General features: G+C 41.7%; 1 protein-coding gene and 1 pseudogene across 1 annotated transcript; one reads left to right on the top strand and one right to left on the bottom strand.

Moving 5' to 3' along the window:
* The first annotated feature begins 5,628 nt into the window (after positions 1 to 5,628).
* Positions 5,629 to 7,242, top strand: LOC113098160 (gap junction alpha-5 protein-like). Its single transcript, XM_026263113.1, has one exon. The coding sequence runs from the start codon at positions 5,780 to 5,782 to the stop codon at positions 6,953 to 6,955; it is 1,176 nt and encodes a 391-aa protein (XP_026118898.1). The 5' UTR covers positions 5,629 to 5,779; the 3' UTR covers positions 6,956 to 7,242.
* Positions 7,243 to 10,075: 2,833 nt separating this feature from the next.
* Positions 10,076 to 16,211, bottom strand: LOC113098161 (B-cell CLL/lymphoma 9 protein-like; annotated as a pseudogene).
* Positions 16,212 to 16,946: the final 735 nt, after the last annotated feature.

The raw sequence follows: 16,946 nt of genomic DNA on the forward strand, positions 1-16,946 counted from the left end.
GCACCCTAGTGATTCAGGACAAGCCAAAAACACGGTTTGGAAAATGGATTCATGGTGTACTCGCTTATTATATACATATTTCTACATTTTGAACACAAACAAAGTTACGAACCGCAGCTCTGATTGGTTGCTTCTTAACGGGAGCGATGTATTCCTGCAAATGGCAATAGGACCTATCTGTCTCATATTCTACTGTCAGGACATAATGACAGGTTTAACAAATATGTAAAAAATATATTTTTACAAAAGTTACCTACTGCAGCTTTAAATCACGATTTGTTTAGAATCTCAACTTTCTGACATTGATCAGAGTTTAAGGAGCTGGGGAATATTTTTGGCACCCGGTAAAATTCTGAATATGAAATTCAGTAGGTGTTTCACTTTTCTAATTTAATCTAACCTTGCAGACTTTGGCTTTGAATCAATATCAGGTCTCTCTATTCAGTGAATATGCTGGGAACTAATAGGAAAAGCCTGATGAATAAACGGTTATGATGGTTCCCAGGAGAGCGTCTTTGAATACATCGACACACAATGGGAGCCTTGAACAGATGGAGGAGTATTCTGAAGGAGTATCCTATGGCAAAACTCAATCTCTAAAGCTTAGCCTTGGTGCTCCTTTTGCTGTTTTTAGTTTTCAGATGTCATCAAGTTATTTCAGCCACGCTGTCAGCTGCATTAGATTGCTGATCACACTCTTATGCATACACACCCATTCTTCTGGAATAGCACCGCATCTCATCTTCTGATTCTTGACTTTAAACCAAACATGTCCATCTGTTCAGGGGTATACGAGCAGTGTAAGACCAATCCATCAGTGCTGATTTATCTTCAGGATTTTAAATCGAACTCTAAAAAGTCGATTTGACTGTGTAATAATAATGTAGATTTTCTGTTTGTATTGCTACTGACTCTGAATTCCATATCTATGTAGGTAGCATGCTTTCTTGATTGTGCCGTCTGTCACAGTACTGACTCAAACAGACAGGACAAGAGGCCGGAAGAGCATGGTTCTCTTCTTGATTGCTGTTTGTGCGGCTGTTTAGCAGCCCCTATCTATCTCCAGATGCCCCTGCCACAAAAAAAAAACAAAAACCTCCCACATTGTTCTCCTTTCCTGGGGTAAACAAGTGGAGAAGGGAGTAGGTCTCACCACCTTCCTCCTGTAAGGTTCACTGACACAGAAATAGCGCTGAGAAATGTTCACATACAGTTAGACTGCTGATGTACAGTTTGCCGACCCATGACACACTTTTTGTGGCAACTAAAAATCCCTACAGCAAAAAAACAAACAAACAGGTAAATGTTTATTTAAGCTCAAGACAGAATGAGATGAACAAATCATCAGTTATTTTACTGAATTACATTAGAATTAAGGCTCGACCAACTCATTAAAATAACTTGGCCGAGTACATTCGGATCACATTATAGCACCTTTCTCCTGCTAAAAAACAAGACACTGAGCAAATTAAATGTATGAGCAATATCACACTCATATCAGAGAAATATGACTATATATGGACATGGTTGTGATTTGGCCATAAAAAAAAATCACAGCGTGCCAATATACAGCCATATCTCATGGCTACGAGTGTGATATTACATTTAGCAAACAGTTTGATGATACGTGTGTGTAAATATATACGAAACCACAACGTAGTGTCTTTAAAACCCCTCTTTTGTGCAGAACTACTCCCTTCTGCCAAATCTCAGTTTGACAGTTTAACAGCTGAGCCCAAGCCTCTGTTATTAATTCGAAAACATCACAACAACATCTGTATTAAAAGCTCATTGTATTATGTAGAGAGTATAGTGAAAGAAAGATGGACTGAGCGAGTCGGATTAATGTACCTGCATCTGACACAGCATTCATTCTTCAGCTCAATCTCATATTCACAATAAAACATTCATTTAAATAGCCGAGGGAAGTCTGCTCTCTTTCAAAGACATTTTATTAACAAACCACATATTTTAAGTCTAAACAAGTACATTTTTGTCAAAAAAAAAAGCCTTAAAAAAAAAAAGTATTATTTATAAAATAAAAAAGTATAAAAAAAAAAGTGGATTTGCGCATCCACATGAAATGTCACTGTGAGAAATACGGCAAGATGAGTGATACAAATGGTATGTGACCCAAATATCACACTCCTCTCAGCCAATCTGATTATAGGGCCAGAAAGAACAATATAATCTAATATAATATAATAAAATATAATAAAATATAATATAATATAATATAGCTCATTTATCAGCACGACTGAGATTCGGCTTTAGGCACAAGGTAGTCTCAGCCTCATACGTCAAGGCCACGGACCGTTGGCTAAATATCTGAAGCATATGGGACACAAAAGTGGAAACACTTCAGGAGTGTCAAAGTCGTCATCAGATTGGTTGAATTCTACAGGATTTTCACGAGACGTGTGTGTCACGTTCTTTAACGTTCCACCTCGAAACAAAGATACCATGATGCCAAACCCCCTCATGAAATAAGAAAGCTGTTGTGTTTACAACTGTGACGACAAGCGCTTATCAGGATCAACTAAACGCTGGATTTACAAAAGCATGTGAAATAATGTTCACGGCATAGAATCTTTAAAATCATCTGAAAGTTTTTACACACAGGTCTGTTATTGTGGAAACATTTCCACACTTCGAAAAGCGACGATGATCGAAACGAACTGTGATTGGTTGTTTGACATGTCTGTCAAATGGCCTCATGGGTAGGCCTTGGCCAATGAAAGCTTCCATAGATTCTTCAGTCTGAAGGTCTGACTATGCAAGACTAGGCACAAGGCTGCAGGCTGTGGCCATGAACGCTGAACGGTCACTGACCCTGTGGATGCTAGTCTACACAACTACATTCTCACCTACAAACTCTTAAACCTCCATTCTGTGCCACGACAACGGTAGTACAGTGAGACTGAATTCACAGCAAAGCACAAAAGTCTTTTAAGTGTGCCAATAACCTCTTTGGCCTCAGTGTCTTGAACCCAGTCAGTTTCCTTTCAAGTGCCTTGTAAGAGGGAAATTATATTGTTTAGGATTGTTTCCTTAAAGGGAAGTGGAGCGAGACACTTATATAGAGACTCCGCCACATTCAGTCCGTCTTTAAAGATGTGGTTCCCACATCTGATGCCAAAATACCCTTCCCAGTCATTTTTGCCATCATATGTATATAGAGAGCGATTGAATTCACAGGATAACAATAGCAATAAAGCAATTTTTAGTCGCAAATAATATTATAGGAATCAAGCCATGTGTAAAAAAATAATGAATAGTTATTTGGTCATTACTGTAACAAATCAGTTATGAAGCAATGAGCCTATTCTTCTGTATGTGACCTTTAGAGGAGGAAGTTGATAAAGGCTAAAACCTCCCTCCTTGCTGAAATGTACTCTTAAAATAATGCTGGTGGGGCATCAAGGTCCAGACTGATAAACTTCTGGCAGATTGGATCTGAATAGGGTCTGTTTACACAGTGCATTTCTACAGTTAAATTTACATCTAAATATTTGTTCAATACTGTTCTTTAAACACACAGTCTAGACCAAGTTCTCACGTTAAAGCGCTGAGAGTATTCTGGGCTAGATCTTGCCATAAACTCCCTTGAGGACTGAGACTCTGACGCTAAACTTTGCATTAATCCAGAGGGAGAGCGAGCCAGACCGATAAAGAACATCATGCTGTGTAATTTGTACACATGTACCAACAAAAAAAATGTAAAAGAAAAATCATACACATGATGTTTATCCAGCATCACCTTGTCCTAAAGGACAAATAGTTGTTGGATACTCATTGACGTCCATAGCATATAAAGAAATGCTATGTAAGTCAGTGGAGACCATGAACTCTTTGATTACTAGCATTCTTCAAAATATATTTTATGTTCAACATAAGAGAAATTCAAACAGGTGTGGAACAACATGAGGTTGTGAGTAACGTGAGTAAATAATGACAAAGCTGTGCTATTTTAAAATATTGTGTGCTGAAGCTTTTTAAAAGATGTAAATATAATGCAGCACCATGTTGCATTGCTTCGTTTTAAACACATTTAATGGATTATCATATACCAAAATGCTTAAACTTTATTGACAGGCGATGTTACTTTGTTAAAATATTTACAGTTGCTTTAAAACGTTAACAGGAAATGCTCAGCCATCAAATACCCAGAAAAGACAAATGCCACTGAATATGTACTTTGCTTATTTTTAGCTGTAGGTTCCTCAAATTCTTCCGTCTCCTTTTCCCAGACTCCCAGTACTTGAGTGTGTGGGAAAAGCATTGAATAACAGAAATCTACACAAACACAGCCCAAATATACAGTCACTGCATGTTCGAAATCTTTGTCCTTGTTTTATAAGAGCATGAGAAGGCACTAGGCAGTGTAGTATGTGACTATACTATCTAGGGCAGAGTTCGAAATGGCATACAACTAGCATTATTTCCCCCATATCTTAATGTGGCATAAATAATAAGAGTAGTATGATATTCTGAATGCAGCCTGGGAGTCACAAAGTTACACTGTCTTCTACGAAAAATCAAGGTTGAAATTGGGTCAAAGTCGAGCCACAGTGCAAAAAGCACTTAAACAGGGCTTAAATATGGTAACATTTCCAGTACGTTCCTAAATTTTACTACACTATATTATTTCTAAATAACATAGAAGAAACTAGCATGAACTTTTAGGGGAATTTCATTGGTCAATAAGACTTCACACTGACACCTACTGGTGTGGATGCAATCTAACATGAAAACAAACAGTTGGTTAACAATGTAGTATGCAATTATTAAAACACCATATTTGCAGTTGTGTTAGAGCAGATAATTGATAAAGTGAGTAGAATTTGAGTGGTCATGTGACCCAACATGGTAGTCACATGAAGATGGACCACCCTAACATATAATAAAGTAGCTTTTGTAATCGACGCATATGACTTGAATTACACTTCATCGAAAGTACTATTCATTTCATTTTGGAAAAAAGTGGTTTAGAGCACCTCTAAGTCATTTACACCTTTTAACTTTTCTTCAGCACATGACTTTCTCATGGATAACAGTATTTAGGTCAATGCAAGTGAGAAAAGGCCAATGCAAGGAAACGCAAACCCTTCTATGAGTGATGGCTGTGTATGACTGATTTCACAAATAGTTAAAAAAAAAAGTGCCAGTGTACAAATTTTGGTGAAGTGTTAGCATACTAGCATTAGCGTAAAGTACTTCCATGGAAATTATTCAATTTCAGGTCATGGAGAAGACTAGTCAATTTTAGTGTAGTTTAACCAAAAGTCATGTACTAAAACATGGACACGATTTGCGATTCTGTTCCCTTGATTTATAAAGTGTGCCCACGGTTTATAAATCAAGAGAACAAATTAGTAAAGTGTGCACATGATTTAGCAAATTGAGGGTATGAAAATTTACTCGTGTGCATGTTTTAGTACATTGAGGGAACAAATTAATAAATCATTTGCCCGATAGTAGTCTTCTTAGTTTTCCATTTTATAGACAAAAAAAAAAAAAAATGCAGACATTTCTCAAAGTATCTTTATATTCCACAGAAAAAAGTCACAGGTTTGCAATGGCATGAGAAAAAATAAATAATTTTTAGGTTAAATGTTTCTTTTTAAGTTGACATGTTTAATTCTTGACACCTCAATAACTATACTTATGCCTCCTTTTGTACTAAGATTTAGCACAACAAGTATGTACAAACAGAAGACATCTACTGTTACAGCATACTTTACACAACGTAAATAAGTAAACTATAAGGTTTCCCTTCATGCACAATATCGTTTATTTTTTCAGGCTCTTCGGACTAGTCATGGCTGACTGGAGTCTACTCGGGAACTTTCTAGAAGAAGTCCAGGAACATTCCACCTCGGTGGGAAAGGTGTGGCTCACCATTCTTTTCATCTTCCGGATCCTGGTCCTGGGCACGGCCGCAGAGTCCTCGTGGGGCGACGAGCAGGAAGACTTCACCTGCGACACGGAGCAGCCCGGCTGTGAGAACGTTTGTTACGATCGAGCCTTCCCCATCGCGCATATCCGCTTCTGGGTGCTCCAGATTGTGTTCGTGTCCACACCTTCTCTCATCTACATGGGACATGCGATGCACATTGTCCGCAGAGAGGAGAAGAGGAGGAAAGAGCAGGAAGAAGAAGGAGCGCAAGGAGACCGAGATGGAGAGAAGTACCCAGAGGAAGACAAGAACTGTGGGAAGGAGGACGAAGGTGGAGGTGGGAAGGTGCAATTGAAGGGAGCTTTGCTACAAACATACGTACTCAGCATCCTCATCCGCTCTGTAATGGAAGTGATCTTCATCATAGTCCAGTACATGATCTATGGAGTCTTCCTCAATGCGCTCTACGTGTGTAAGGCCTCACCGTGTCCGCATCCGGTCAACTGCTACATCTCGAGACCTACGGAGAAGAACGTGTTTATTGTGTTTATGCTGGTGGTAGGGGCTGTATCGCTGCTGCTAAGTATCGTAGAACTGTATCATTTGGCGTGGAAGCAGTTTAAGGGTTGTTTGCAAGGATACAAGGCTTCCAAACAGCGACCGAATACACCTTCAACCGTGGCTGCAGTCTCACCAAACCAGTCCACACCCAACCGAGCCTGCACTCCACCTCCCGACTTCAACCAGTGCTTGACATCTCCATCATCTTCCCCTACTATACAGACACACGCACACTCGCTTTTACACCCAACCTGCCCGCCTTTTCACGACCGGCTGGAGCACCAGCAAAACTCAGTGAACATGGTCACTGAACGCCATCGAGGTCAAGACTACCTGGGGGTCAACTTCTTGAGCTTCTCGCATACACCTACAGAGACGCCCAACTCTTGCGCCTCGCCTTCGTTTCTAAGCAGTGATTTTGTTGAGGACAAGCGAAGGTTTAGTAAGAGCAGCGGGACCAGCAGCCGCATGAGACCGGACGACCTTGCGGTATAGCACTGACCGGTCACATCTGGAAAAGGGTCGTCTAGTGCGACTAATCAGAAATATGCAATATGATTTTGCACTTGACCTAACATATTTACTTTATTGCTGTCTGATAGACTGAGCCAGAAAATTCACAGATGCACAAATGTGAGTGAGTGATGCATAAGGAAAACCATTCAATAAATATATTCGTTTACATGAAATCAAAATTTAGAAACTTCTCACACTCTGAAAATCCTTTTGTCACTTTGCATTTGGACAAATGCATTGGAAACAAAATCTACACCACAGTTTCACTGTAATAATCTACTATAATATAGTGTTGCACCATAATGCACTGATGACGTTTTTACCCTTCTTATTATTGGTTTCTATTTTATATTTGCTGATCTTAGCAGTATTTAAATATTCTGGACATTTCTTACTTCGTCAAACGTATTTCTGAAATGGAAAATGGACGCTGAGCTAACCATTTGAAATGGACGTTTTGCATCTTGAACACTTACTGTGAATTCGCAACCCTTTTTGATTTTGTAAAAAAAGACAATGGAGAGAGACAAATGCAATGGGAAATATTATTGCAAAAATGAAAACATCACTGTAAATCCGGGGACTGTCATCACAGCCGAGCTCTGAAGAAACAGTTGCATCTAATTTGATTAAAAACAAATCATCTGACACTGCAAGAGTGATTTAAACGTAGAGAATCTGGAGTGAAGAGCTCTTGAACTGAGCCCAACTGTGTATACTTAGCCTGAAAATATGAAAGAAAAAAGGAATGTAAACCAATGTTGTGGTTTTAACCTTTGCGGTCATATTTTGAAATCTGTTTGTTAAAACAGATGTGTTTGTTCTTAAATTTATGAATCAGATTTTTTTAAATGTTAGTTATGTTTTACATACTCCAGTAAAGATAAAATAAAAAACTAAGAATGTCAGCATACATCTATACACACACACACATACACAAAAACCCCTACCACTTTAATGTCAAATCTAACTAATCATGTCACTTCTACCACTAGATGGCGCAATCACTCTCCACTACAATACCATGCTAGCCAGTAGCTCAGAATGCTCTGTGTAAGTCATATGTAAGGTCATATGTTGTTGTTATCCTGACACTTAAGTGCTTTACATTTTGTGCTGGTGGATAAATGGGGACCAAATTAGTGAACTATTCTCTTTGCAGATGGAAATTACATTTAATTTGTTAATAACTTTGATTTAAATTACCAATAAGAGAGTAGTCCAAAGATTTTGCATAGTAATAATAATAATAATAATAATAATAATAGCAAAATAGAGATTCTCCATAAATCCAAAGTACTCCCATATTTGTGATTTACATGATAATTTTATGCAAAGCAACTTGCAATCCAGGAAAAATGCATTGCTCAAAAATGCCCAGGAGTGATCATCTTGTGGAATGTACATTACAAAATTCTAGTGCCAAATTATATCTTTAAAACTTATTACAAAGCCAGATTTAATATGTGAAACACTGCCAGTATACTAATAATAACAGATTCCAAATAATCATGTCTAGGTAGCTAAAAAAAAATGTTTTAAAGGAAAACAACCTGCCACTAGGAGGCAGAGGAAGACCATTAGTAGCCACGCAATACACACAAAGGCATTGACACGCTTTATACCAAACAATATATTTTATTTGTCGTCCAACACCACAGCCCAGCCTTAGGAAGTGGTTCAGTACCAAATTCAATGGAGTTACACATGACGAGCATCAACACAGGAGGGGCAGGGACAAGAGGACAACCTATTAGCTTTTTTGTTTTCGTTTTAATAATCATTTGTTTTCTACAAAAAAAAAAAAAAAAGAAAGAGAGAGAGAGCCCACCCTCCAGTAGCTCAGATTTTGTCAGTGCTGCACTGTATCGCTGTACACAGCCAAGCAATTAAACAAAAAAAATATATTTTCAATGTATTCCGCAGTGGTGGCAAATAGCGACAGCATGACTGTCTGACAGACACGGATATGCAGACGGCAGCCTGAGCGTCACTGCAGAACGGAGTGCTGCTGGTTTATGGGGTTCAAAAATGCCCCTCCACAGTCACCGTCACCTGTACCCACACCAGCTTACAGAGGTTTCTAAAACAGGAACGGGAGACCACACTGCATACATCTGATTTCTGCTCCTACTGACTGTCAATGTGTTTTTCTCTACCAGTAAAAAAAAAAGGAAGAAAAGAAAAGGAGAAAACAAAACACTTTATTCTTTACAGTTAATTCTTGTTTGTGCTTTTTAATAATACTATGATCTGTACGAGGTCTTAGTTTGGTTTTATCATACACTGGAGTAGCAAAAAAAATTAAATTTAAAATATTCTGTACGCCCCACAGTATTTTGTGGTGCTGTTGTGTCACCTACTGTCCACGCACAACCACCTCAATCCCCCCTTTACAAATGAAGATGAAAAAAAAACTATGGAAATCACTGGTAGAATCCCTTTAACAACACAAGTACAGTACACACATACAAAGAGCATTTCCTGTTTGGAGGGAAGTGATGCGATAAGATGTAAACATATAGCCCAAGACGCTGCACCTTGTGACAAAATGTTCCTTGACTTTTCCACTTTTATGTCTATTCTTTCAGTTCTTGGACTTTTTTTTTTTTTTTTCAACAATCTTTCCTGGTTTCCAACTATGTATAAAAGTACAATGAAGCCCCTAAACGTTCATACTTGGTTTGCTGTAGACTTTATATGTGGCATCTTGTCCACAGTGTCAAACAAATATTCTGGACATGAGTCGGTCTTGTAAATTCCATATACATTCCCAAGTTATTGAAAAAAAGTCCCTTCCAAACAGTGCCGGACCTGAGCCCAACTTTTGAGGAAAGCATAATTAGCCTTCTCACATCTTCCACCTGTTAAATGACATTACCATTGTAGAAGATTCCCTGTGAACACATCCATGTGTATGTGATGGATACCCATCAACTTTGCAAGCTATAGACCTTGTTCTAACCAGGTGTCAGGGTGTGTATGTGCACAGAAAATGTCCCGGTTTCCACATGTATCTGCTTGATAATCTAGTTTCTTTTGTCTTTCATTACGAAGGTTTTTATTTCACTGGTTACACGGTTTCCGACTGTTCATAACCTAGTGGAGGCTCAAAAACATTATATTCCCAGGGTTTCCTGGTCCAGGGTTAAATCCCATGCCCATGTCTGCTGCCATTCTCGAGGCTCATCTGAGAGGGCATCATCATAGTCTGCTGAGGACACTCATCCCTTGTAGTGACATCATCATGTTAGGAGAAGCCCACAGGGCAGGGTGGTTGTACATTGGCCGTTCCTTTCCTTGCATCATTCCAGGGCTCCCATCATTCCTTGCTGCTGACCAGGAGACAACATTCTGTGCTGTGGCCCCATCATACCCTGACCCATGAAACCTGGGGCTCTCATGGGGTTTGTGCCTGGATTGCCCATGGCATTGTCCTGTGGTCCCATATGTCCAGGACCAGGCGAGGACCACCCATTCCCTGCATGGGGAGCCCATCCTCGGATTGCCCTCACCCATCATCCCCTGCATGTGGGGGAAAGCAGGTGGGCCAGAACGCGTTGGTGGCTTCCCACCAGGGGCCGTCTCCACCACGAGGGAAGTAGGACAGAGTCTGGCTAGGCTTCTCAGAGGGGATAATTCGAGAAAGGGTCAAACTTCCTGGGATACCTGACTGCACCTGGTCGCCATTAACCTCAAGTAGATCAGAGTCCGATTAAAGACGACCCGGCATGTTATATAAAACTCCTGGCCTCCTAGGAGTTGTTAAGGTACTTACACAATAGACTGGCTCACGCACCAGCGTCCCATGAGGCATATTGCCCATCCTGCCAGAGGGCCCCTTCTCCCTGGAAACCCATCCCATGAGGGAAACCACCCTGGTGCCGGGACCATTGTGAGGGAAGGGGACCTGCTGTGGAGGTGACTGTCCTGGAGGGAAACCCTGTCCTCGGTGAGTAAGACCCATACGGCCTGTGGCATCATCTGGTTGTTGCCCATGCCAGGGTCTTGGGAGACTGGGTTCATCATCATACCATGAGGCATCATGCCTGGACCCATAGGCCCAGAGTGAGGAGGCATATTGGGGCCCATGGGATTGGGCGATGGCATCTGGTTTGGCATGCCATGCGAAAGTGGCTGGGAGACCATAGTGTTCATCCCCATTGGACTGAGGGAAGGCATGGGGCCAGAAGAGTTGGGCGTCATCATTCGAGGATGACCTGGGTGATGGTTCACACCCATACCTACAAAGAGAACGAATGATTTTGAATTAGTGGAAAAGACCTCCATAAAATGCCACCATAACCAAATCCTACTGCATTTTCATTAACTCTTATAGTCCTTACCGGGCATGCTGTTTTCATAGATGGTAGGTTTGGCGATCGAGCAGGTGGCGAGTCATCGTCGGAGCTAGCCACAGTTTTGATCGCATCATGGTAGAGGGGCGTTGAACTGGGCATTGCAAACTTGGACATGCGGGACATCATGATGGAAAGAGGATTTTGAGATAATGTTGGCTCTGGGGGCATTGTGTAGGGGCTGCTGGATGGAAGACTTCCTGGCACATTCATGCCACCTGGCTGACCGGAGGAACTATTGGAGGGAGGAGCTGAGGGAGGAGGATTACCACCTGAGAAGAAAAGGACAGAGGATGTGTAGGATGATGGAAGAAAAGCTTTTACCAATGACATTTTATTTGACACCTCTAAGGTCAATAGCTGCTAAAAAACATTACTAAAAAGGTCCTGCTGTATCAGTATAATTAGCAGGAATAATTGAGACCACATGAAAACAAAGTGCCACTAAATATATTCTTGGACCGTGTTCTCAAGAGCTTAGCTGAGCTAAGAAATGGTTCTACGATCTACTGGGCGTCAAATGCATTTGGGAAACAGAGCCTGGTTATTTAGATGATCCCTTAGACCAGGGGTAACCACCCTTCTCTCTGGCAAACTGTCGACTGTCCTGCAAAGTTTAACTCCAACCCTAATCAAACCTGCCTTTAATTTTTAAGTGATCCAAAGACCTTAATTAGTTGCTTCAGGTATGTTTGATTAGGATTGGAGCTGAACTTTTCAGGACAGTCGATCGCCAGGAGCAGGGTTGGCTACCCTGCATTAGACATTGAGTACAATTAAGTGAAAAGTGACGTGACATTCAGCCAAGTATGGTGACCCATACTCAGAATTCATGCTCTGCATTTAACCCATCCAAAGTGCACACACACACACACACACACACACACTGTGAACACACACCCAGAGCAGTGTGCCAGCCATTTATGCTGCGGCGCCTGGGGAGCAGTTGGGGGTTCGATGCCTTGCTCAAGGGCACCTAGTCGTGTTATTGCTGGCCCGAGTTTCGAACAACCCTAGGGTTAGGAGTCAAATTCTCTAACCACTAGGCCATGACTTCACGACTTTCAACAGATAGTTGAAAATTAACTGTTCAACTATCTGTCAACTAACTGTCAGAGTATTAGTTGACTGTCATGGTTAGGGTTAACAGAATAAGTTGTATATGCAAAATGACTTATAGTCAGTAGAATGTCTTTCAACATTCCAATGTTGGGGAACCAATAAAATGTGTCAGCAAATATTAAGCATGAGTGATCTACGTGTAGTTGCAAAGTCACTTTTAGTCAACCACTATAGTCAACCAAATGTTTAAATTAAAGGGCACCATCAAAAATGACCAACACTGGTACATACCGATAAACAGAAATTATCCACACACACACACACAAAAATGCTACGTACACTAGGGGTGGGAGAAAAAAACATAATACCGCAATTCTTTTAAAATGATTTTTTTTTAAAAATCGATTGGTTTACCTGAGAATCAATTTATATTTAATTATTTCACATTTCCTAAGAGGTAGTGGGGAAAAGTTACCGCTTTTATCCCAACAGAGGGAGAAATGTATAGGCGTGTTTGACTTGAAGCTGCAGCAGATCAATCGACATATGAATTCAAAGCATTGCAAAAAAAGATCTGAAAGCATGCGGAGCCGTCTGCGTGCACAGTGCCACTGCATTATTATGTCATATCCATTTCAAGCCAGCATGAGAAAGCAAAACCATGATGGAGACCAAGGATCAAACCTCTTTGAGAATTATTTCTGCACCTTCACATTTAAATCCCAAGTGTTGAAACACTTTGGATTTTACACACTGCTGGGAAAACATGACTATGTAAAGTAACATAGCACTTTATTTTATTTCATTTTTTTCTTCTTCTCATTTTGGTGAACATTTGACTGTTATATTCAAGTGCAAGTTCAGGGTTTTGGTACTTGAAAGTTTTATAGTTCAAGGTACTTTAAAATATACACAGTGTATGCTCCTAAAATAAAAGTTCAGAAAGATGTGATGCATTGTTTTTGTTAATATAACTCATCATGTACTGTATATTTAAGGGTATAATCAAGTATTTTCCATTGTCTAGTCTTTAATAAGCAAACAGAAATCACAATATATTGTAATATCGAATCGCAACAGTTCTATAATCGCAATACTCAATCGCAATTTATATTGAATCTGCACACAAGTATCGGGATAGTGTTAAAGTGGTAGATTAGTGTCAGCCCTAATGTACACTGCCTAAAAAGTAATTTTGTATAACATACATGAGTAATAAAGACCTCTGTTTAGGCAGGAATTTGTATTGTACCTTGCTCTACATTGCCCATCATATTTGGTGACGTCATACTAAGGGGAGGCTTGTTGTTCTGAGGGATTCCTGGGCTTTGCATGGGTGGCTTGGGTGATGATGTCCAGCCAGGGGAGGGGACAGGAAGTGAAGGAGATTTCATATGGACGGGTGATGCCCCTGCTGAGCCCATCATGGGAGGAGACTTAATGGCTGCTGCTGCTACTGCTGCCGCTGATGGTCCGCTTAGCATACCAGCCAGCTGGGATGGCGTCTGTGGAGACTTGAGGTTACCTGATGGTGAGCCAGCATTGGCGACTGGACCTGCCGCAGTGTTGGTGACTTTAGCGGGTTGACATTGATGTTGGGTGAATTAGCAGGGCCAGACTGAACATTCAGGTCTGAGGGCTTGCGACTCATATTTCTCTGGCCAGGCAGAGGCCCTGAGCTGTTGGGAGCTTGGTTCGGTGGTAAAGGAGGCATGTGACTAAGACGACCATTTTCCCCATACTGCCTCCTCTCTGGTCAGGTCCAAAGGGTGGCTCGCCTCTGGGACCTCTTGGATTTCCAGGGCTTGGGACCCATGCCAGGGAATTGTCGGTTGGGACCCATGTTGAGGTCTCCTGCATGGGGCTGGTCAGGGAAAGGAGGCCCCTGCATTATTCTCTGTGAAGGAACAACATTGTCAGGCATTGGACCTCCACCTTGCCTCATCTTCATAATTTCCTCTGGACTAAGGTTCATTGGCAGATCTCTCATCTTAGGGTTCATCATCTGAGGGCAGGACCCATGTTTACATTGAGGTTTCCAGGTCCCATACCAAATTCATTCATGTCTCGACCAAGACCTTTAACAAACTCCATTCTTGATGAGGGGCTCATGGACCATCACCTGGCATTCTAGGAAACATCATGCCACCTCCATTTCCAGGCTCCATGGGTCTTTGATTACCCATCATTCGATTCATCTCCATCATCATACCAGGCATCAGACCCATGCCTTGTTTATCACCCATACCTTGATGGAACATGGCTTCCTGTACAGACTGAGGATTAGGGAATCTTTCACCCTCCACCAGGACCTCCAAACATGCCTTGCCCAGGAGGGAATCCCCTACCATCCCCATTTTTGGCATATCATCAGGCCAGTTCATTCCAGGTCTGGGCATAGTATTAGGCTCCTCCATGTCAGGGTTCATCATGCCAGGGAAGCCAGGCATCCTCTGCATGTGTGGATGCATCCCTGGGGCCCATGTTCATCTGGTCAGGGAATGGTTCAGGGCCACCAGGGCCCACACCTCTCCAGGATTCATCTGGTAGGGTGGTGGTGGACCTCGCATCATTCCTCTAGGTCCACCCTGATGAAGCATCATGTCTCCCATTGGCCTATGCTGCATTTGTTCCTGTTTGCGCTTCTTCTCCTCATAGAAGTCTTGCTGCAGTTTTAGCCAGGCCATCTGCTCTGGGGTCATATGGTCTCCATGCTCTCCACCAGGACCTGGATGCAAGTTCATAGGTCCTGGACCTGGTGGAGGGGGTCCAAGGTCATCTGGAGAAAAGGGCATGTCTCTAGGACCAGGCGGACCAAAGGGAGGCCATCTGGACGTGGGCCTCCTGGACCACCTGGCTTCCCAAGGCTTTTTGACTGGGCCATCATGGCTTGGAGAGGCCTTGTTCCTTTTCTTGGGTCCTCCTTCCATCATTGCAGAATTGGGCAGGGGTCCACCCATGTTCCCCTGGCCCATGGCAGCCATGTCCTTGTCATCTGGGAAGAGCATACGCTGTATATCACGTAAAGTCTGTAAAGAACGTTCCTGTGTTCAAGTTGCTCTTGGGAAAGGCCTCAGGGTTTTCCCCATGCTAGACATGATTTCATGAGCCAGCTGCTGGTGGTGTTGAGCTGTGAGCTTGGCATCTACCCTTTAGGTAAATCTAGGGATGGAAAGCTCTGTTGAGGGCCAGAATTGGGAGGCTGGTTGGAGGCCTGGCTACCAGGTGTCCCTGCAGAGTTGCTACCATCGTGGGATCCAGCACCATCCTGTGGGCTACTGCTGGGGAGGCTCTTAGAGTCCATACCAGCTGAAGGTGCATTGTCTGGAGGCAGGCTAGTTGGTTTTGCCCCCTGGCTTGGTTGCTGAGGTTGGGTGGGTTGCGCTTGAGGTTGTTGCTGCTGGCCTGACTGCGCTACTTTAGAGGCTGCTTGGTGGTTCTGATCACTGGCGAGAGATGAGGGCTGTTGCTGGGACGGAACTCCTTGCTGTTTAGGTTCACTTCTGAGGGATCCAATCTGATTGTTCTAAAACGGACACAATAAAATAGACATTTTTAATATGTCTGTGAAAATCTTGACATTTTAGCAAACATTCTTAACATTTAGTGTAATCAGAGTTCAGTGATGTCCTTTCTTACCAGGGGGAGCTGGGGCTTTCCACCCTTGCCATTAGAGATATTATTCACGTGGTAAGTGATGATGTTGTCTACATGTCCCGTTATGACTGCATCTGCTGCCCTGAAATGAGAAGAAAATAGTCACAGTCAAAGCTTTGCATAACTCTTCTGACCAAATACAGTATTCGTTTTAATATCTAATTTATTTAATAAATTGCATTTATTTTCACGTAAAACTCTTTTGCCAATCCCAGTTTAATATGTATAAGAACAGAAGAACAGTTTATTTTCTTGTAAGCAATCTGTATCTATGGCACTACTGTAAAATTGCTGTTTGTCTATTTGGCATGCTCAAACAAAGCAACACTGGCTCAAGCAATTTAAAAACTTTTTAGCAATTCTGTTCAGTGATGATAATGGTTCAGAAATCACATGTTTCAGCTTTAGGTACCAAATATATTTATTTCACTCCCATTACTTTACATACTAATAATGAGTACTGTGACAGTCCATGCAGCGGGCCATAGCCACATTCACATGATTGCTAAAAAAGGATGGACAAATAGTCACACAAGAAATTGACACTGGGCTCAGTCCCATCTATTGTGATGGCAGAGCAGTTATGGCACTGTTCTGTGGGAGACTTTCGTTATGATCACAACATCTGACAAAGTTTCTGACACATCCTGTCACTAACTTTGGCATTCTAATAATCTGCCATCTAAGGGTCTAGTTTAGGCAAACATGTTGCTGTCAGTGCTCAAACTTTTCCACTTTAGCCACTACTACTTTAGACATTTCTTAGCTCAGCAAAAAGGAAATGTGAAAGAGAGATAGTGATAGAGGGATTTGTTTCTTTGAACTGACAAAATCCTGTCAGTATGATTTAACAGAACAACTGCATTTTAACAGTGCACCTGAGGGTACAAAAA

This window comes from Carassius auratus, unplaced genomic scaffold (assembly GCF_003368295.1).
Source record: "Carassius auratus strain Wakin unplaced genomic scaffold, ASM336829v1 scaf_tig00216435, whole genome shotgun sequence".
Classification (NCBI taxonomy): Eukaryota; Metazoa; Chordata; class Actinopteri; order Cypriniformes; family Cyprinidae; genus Carassius; species Carassius auratus.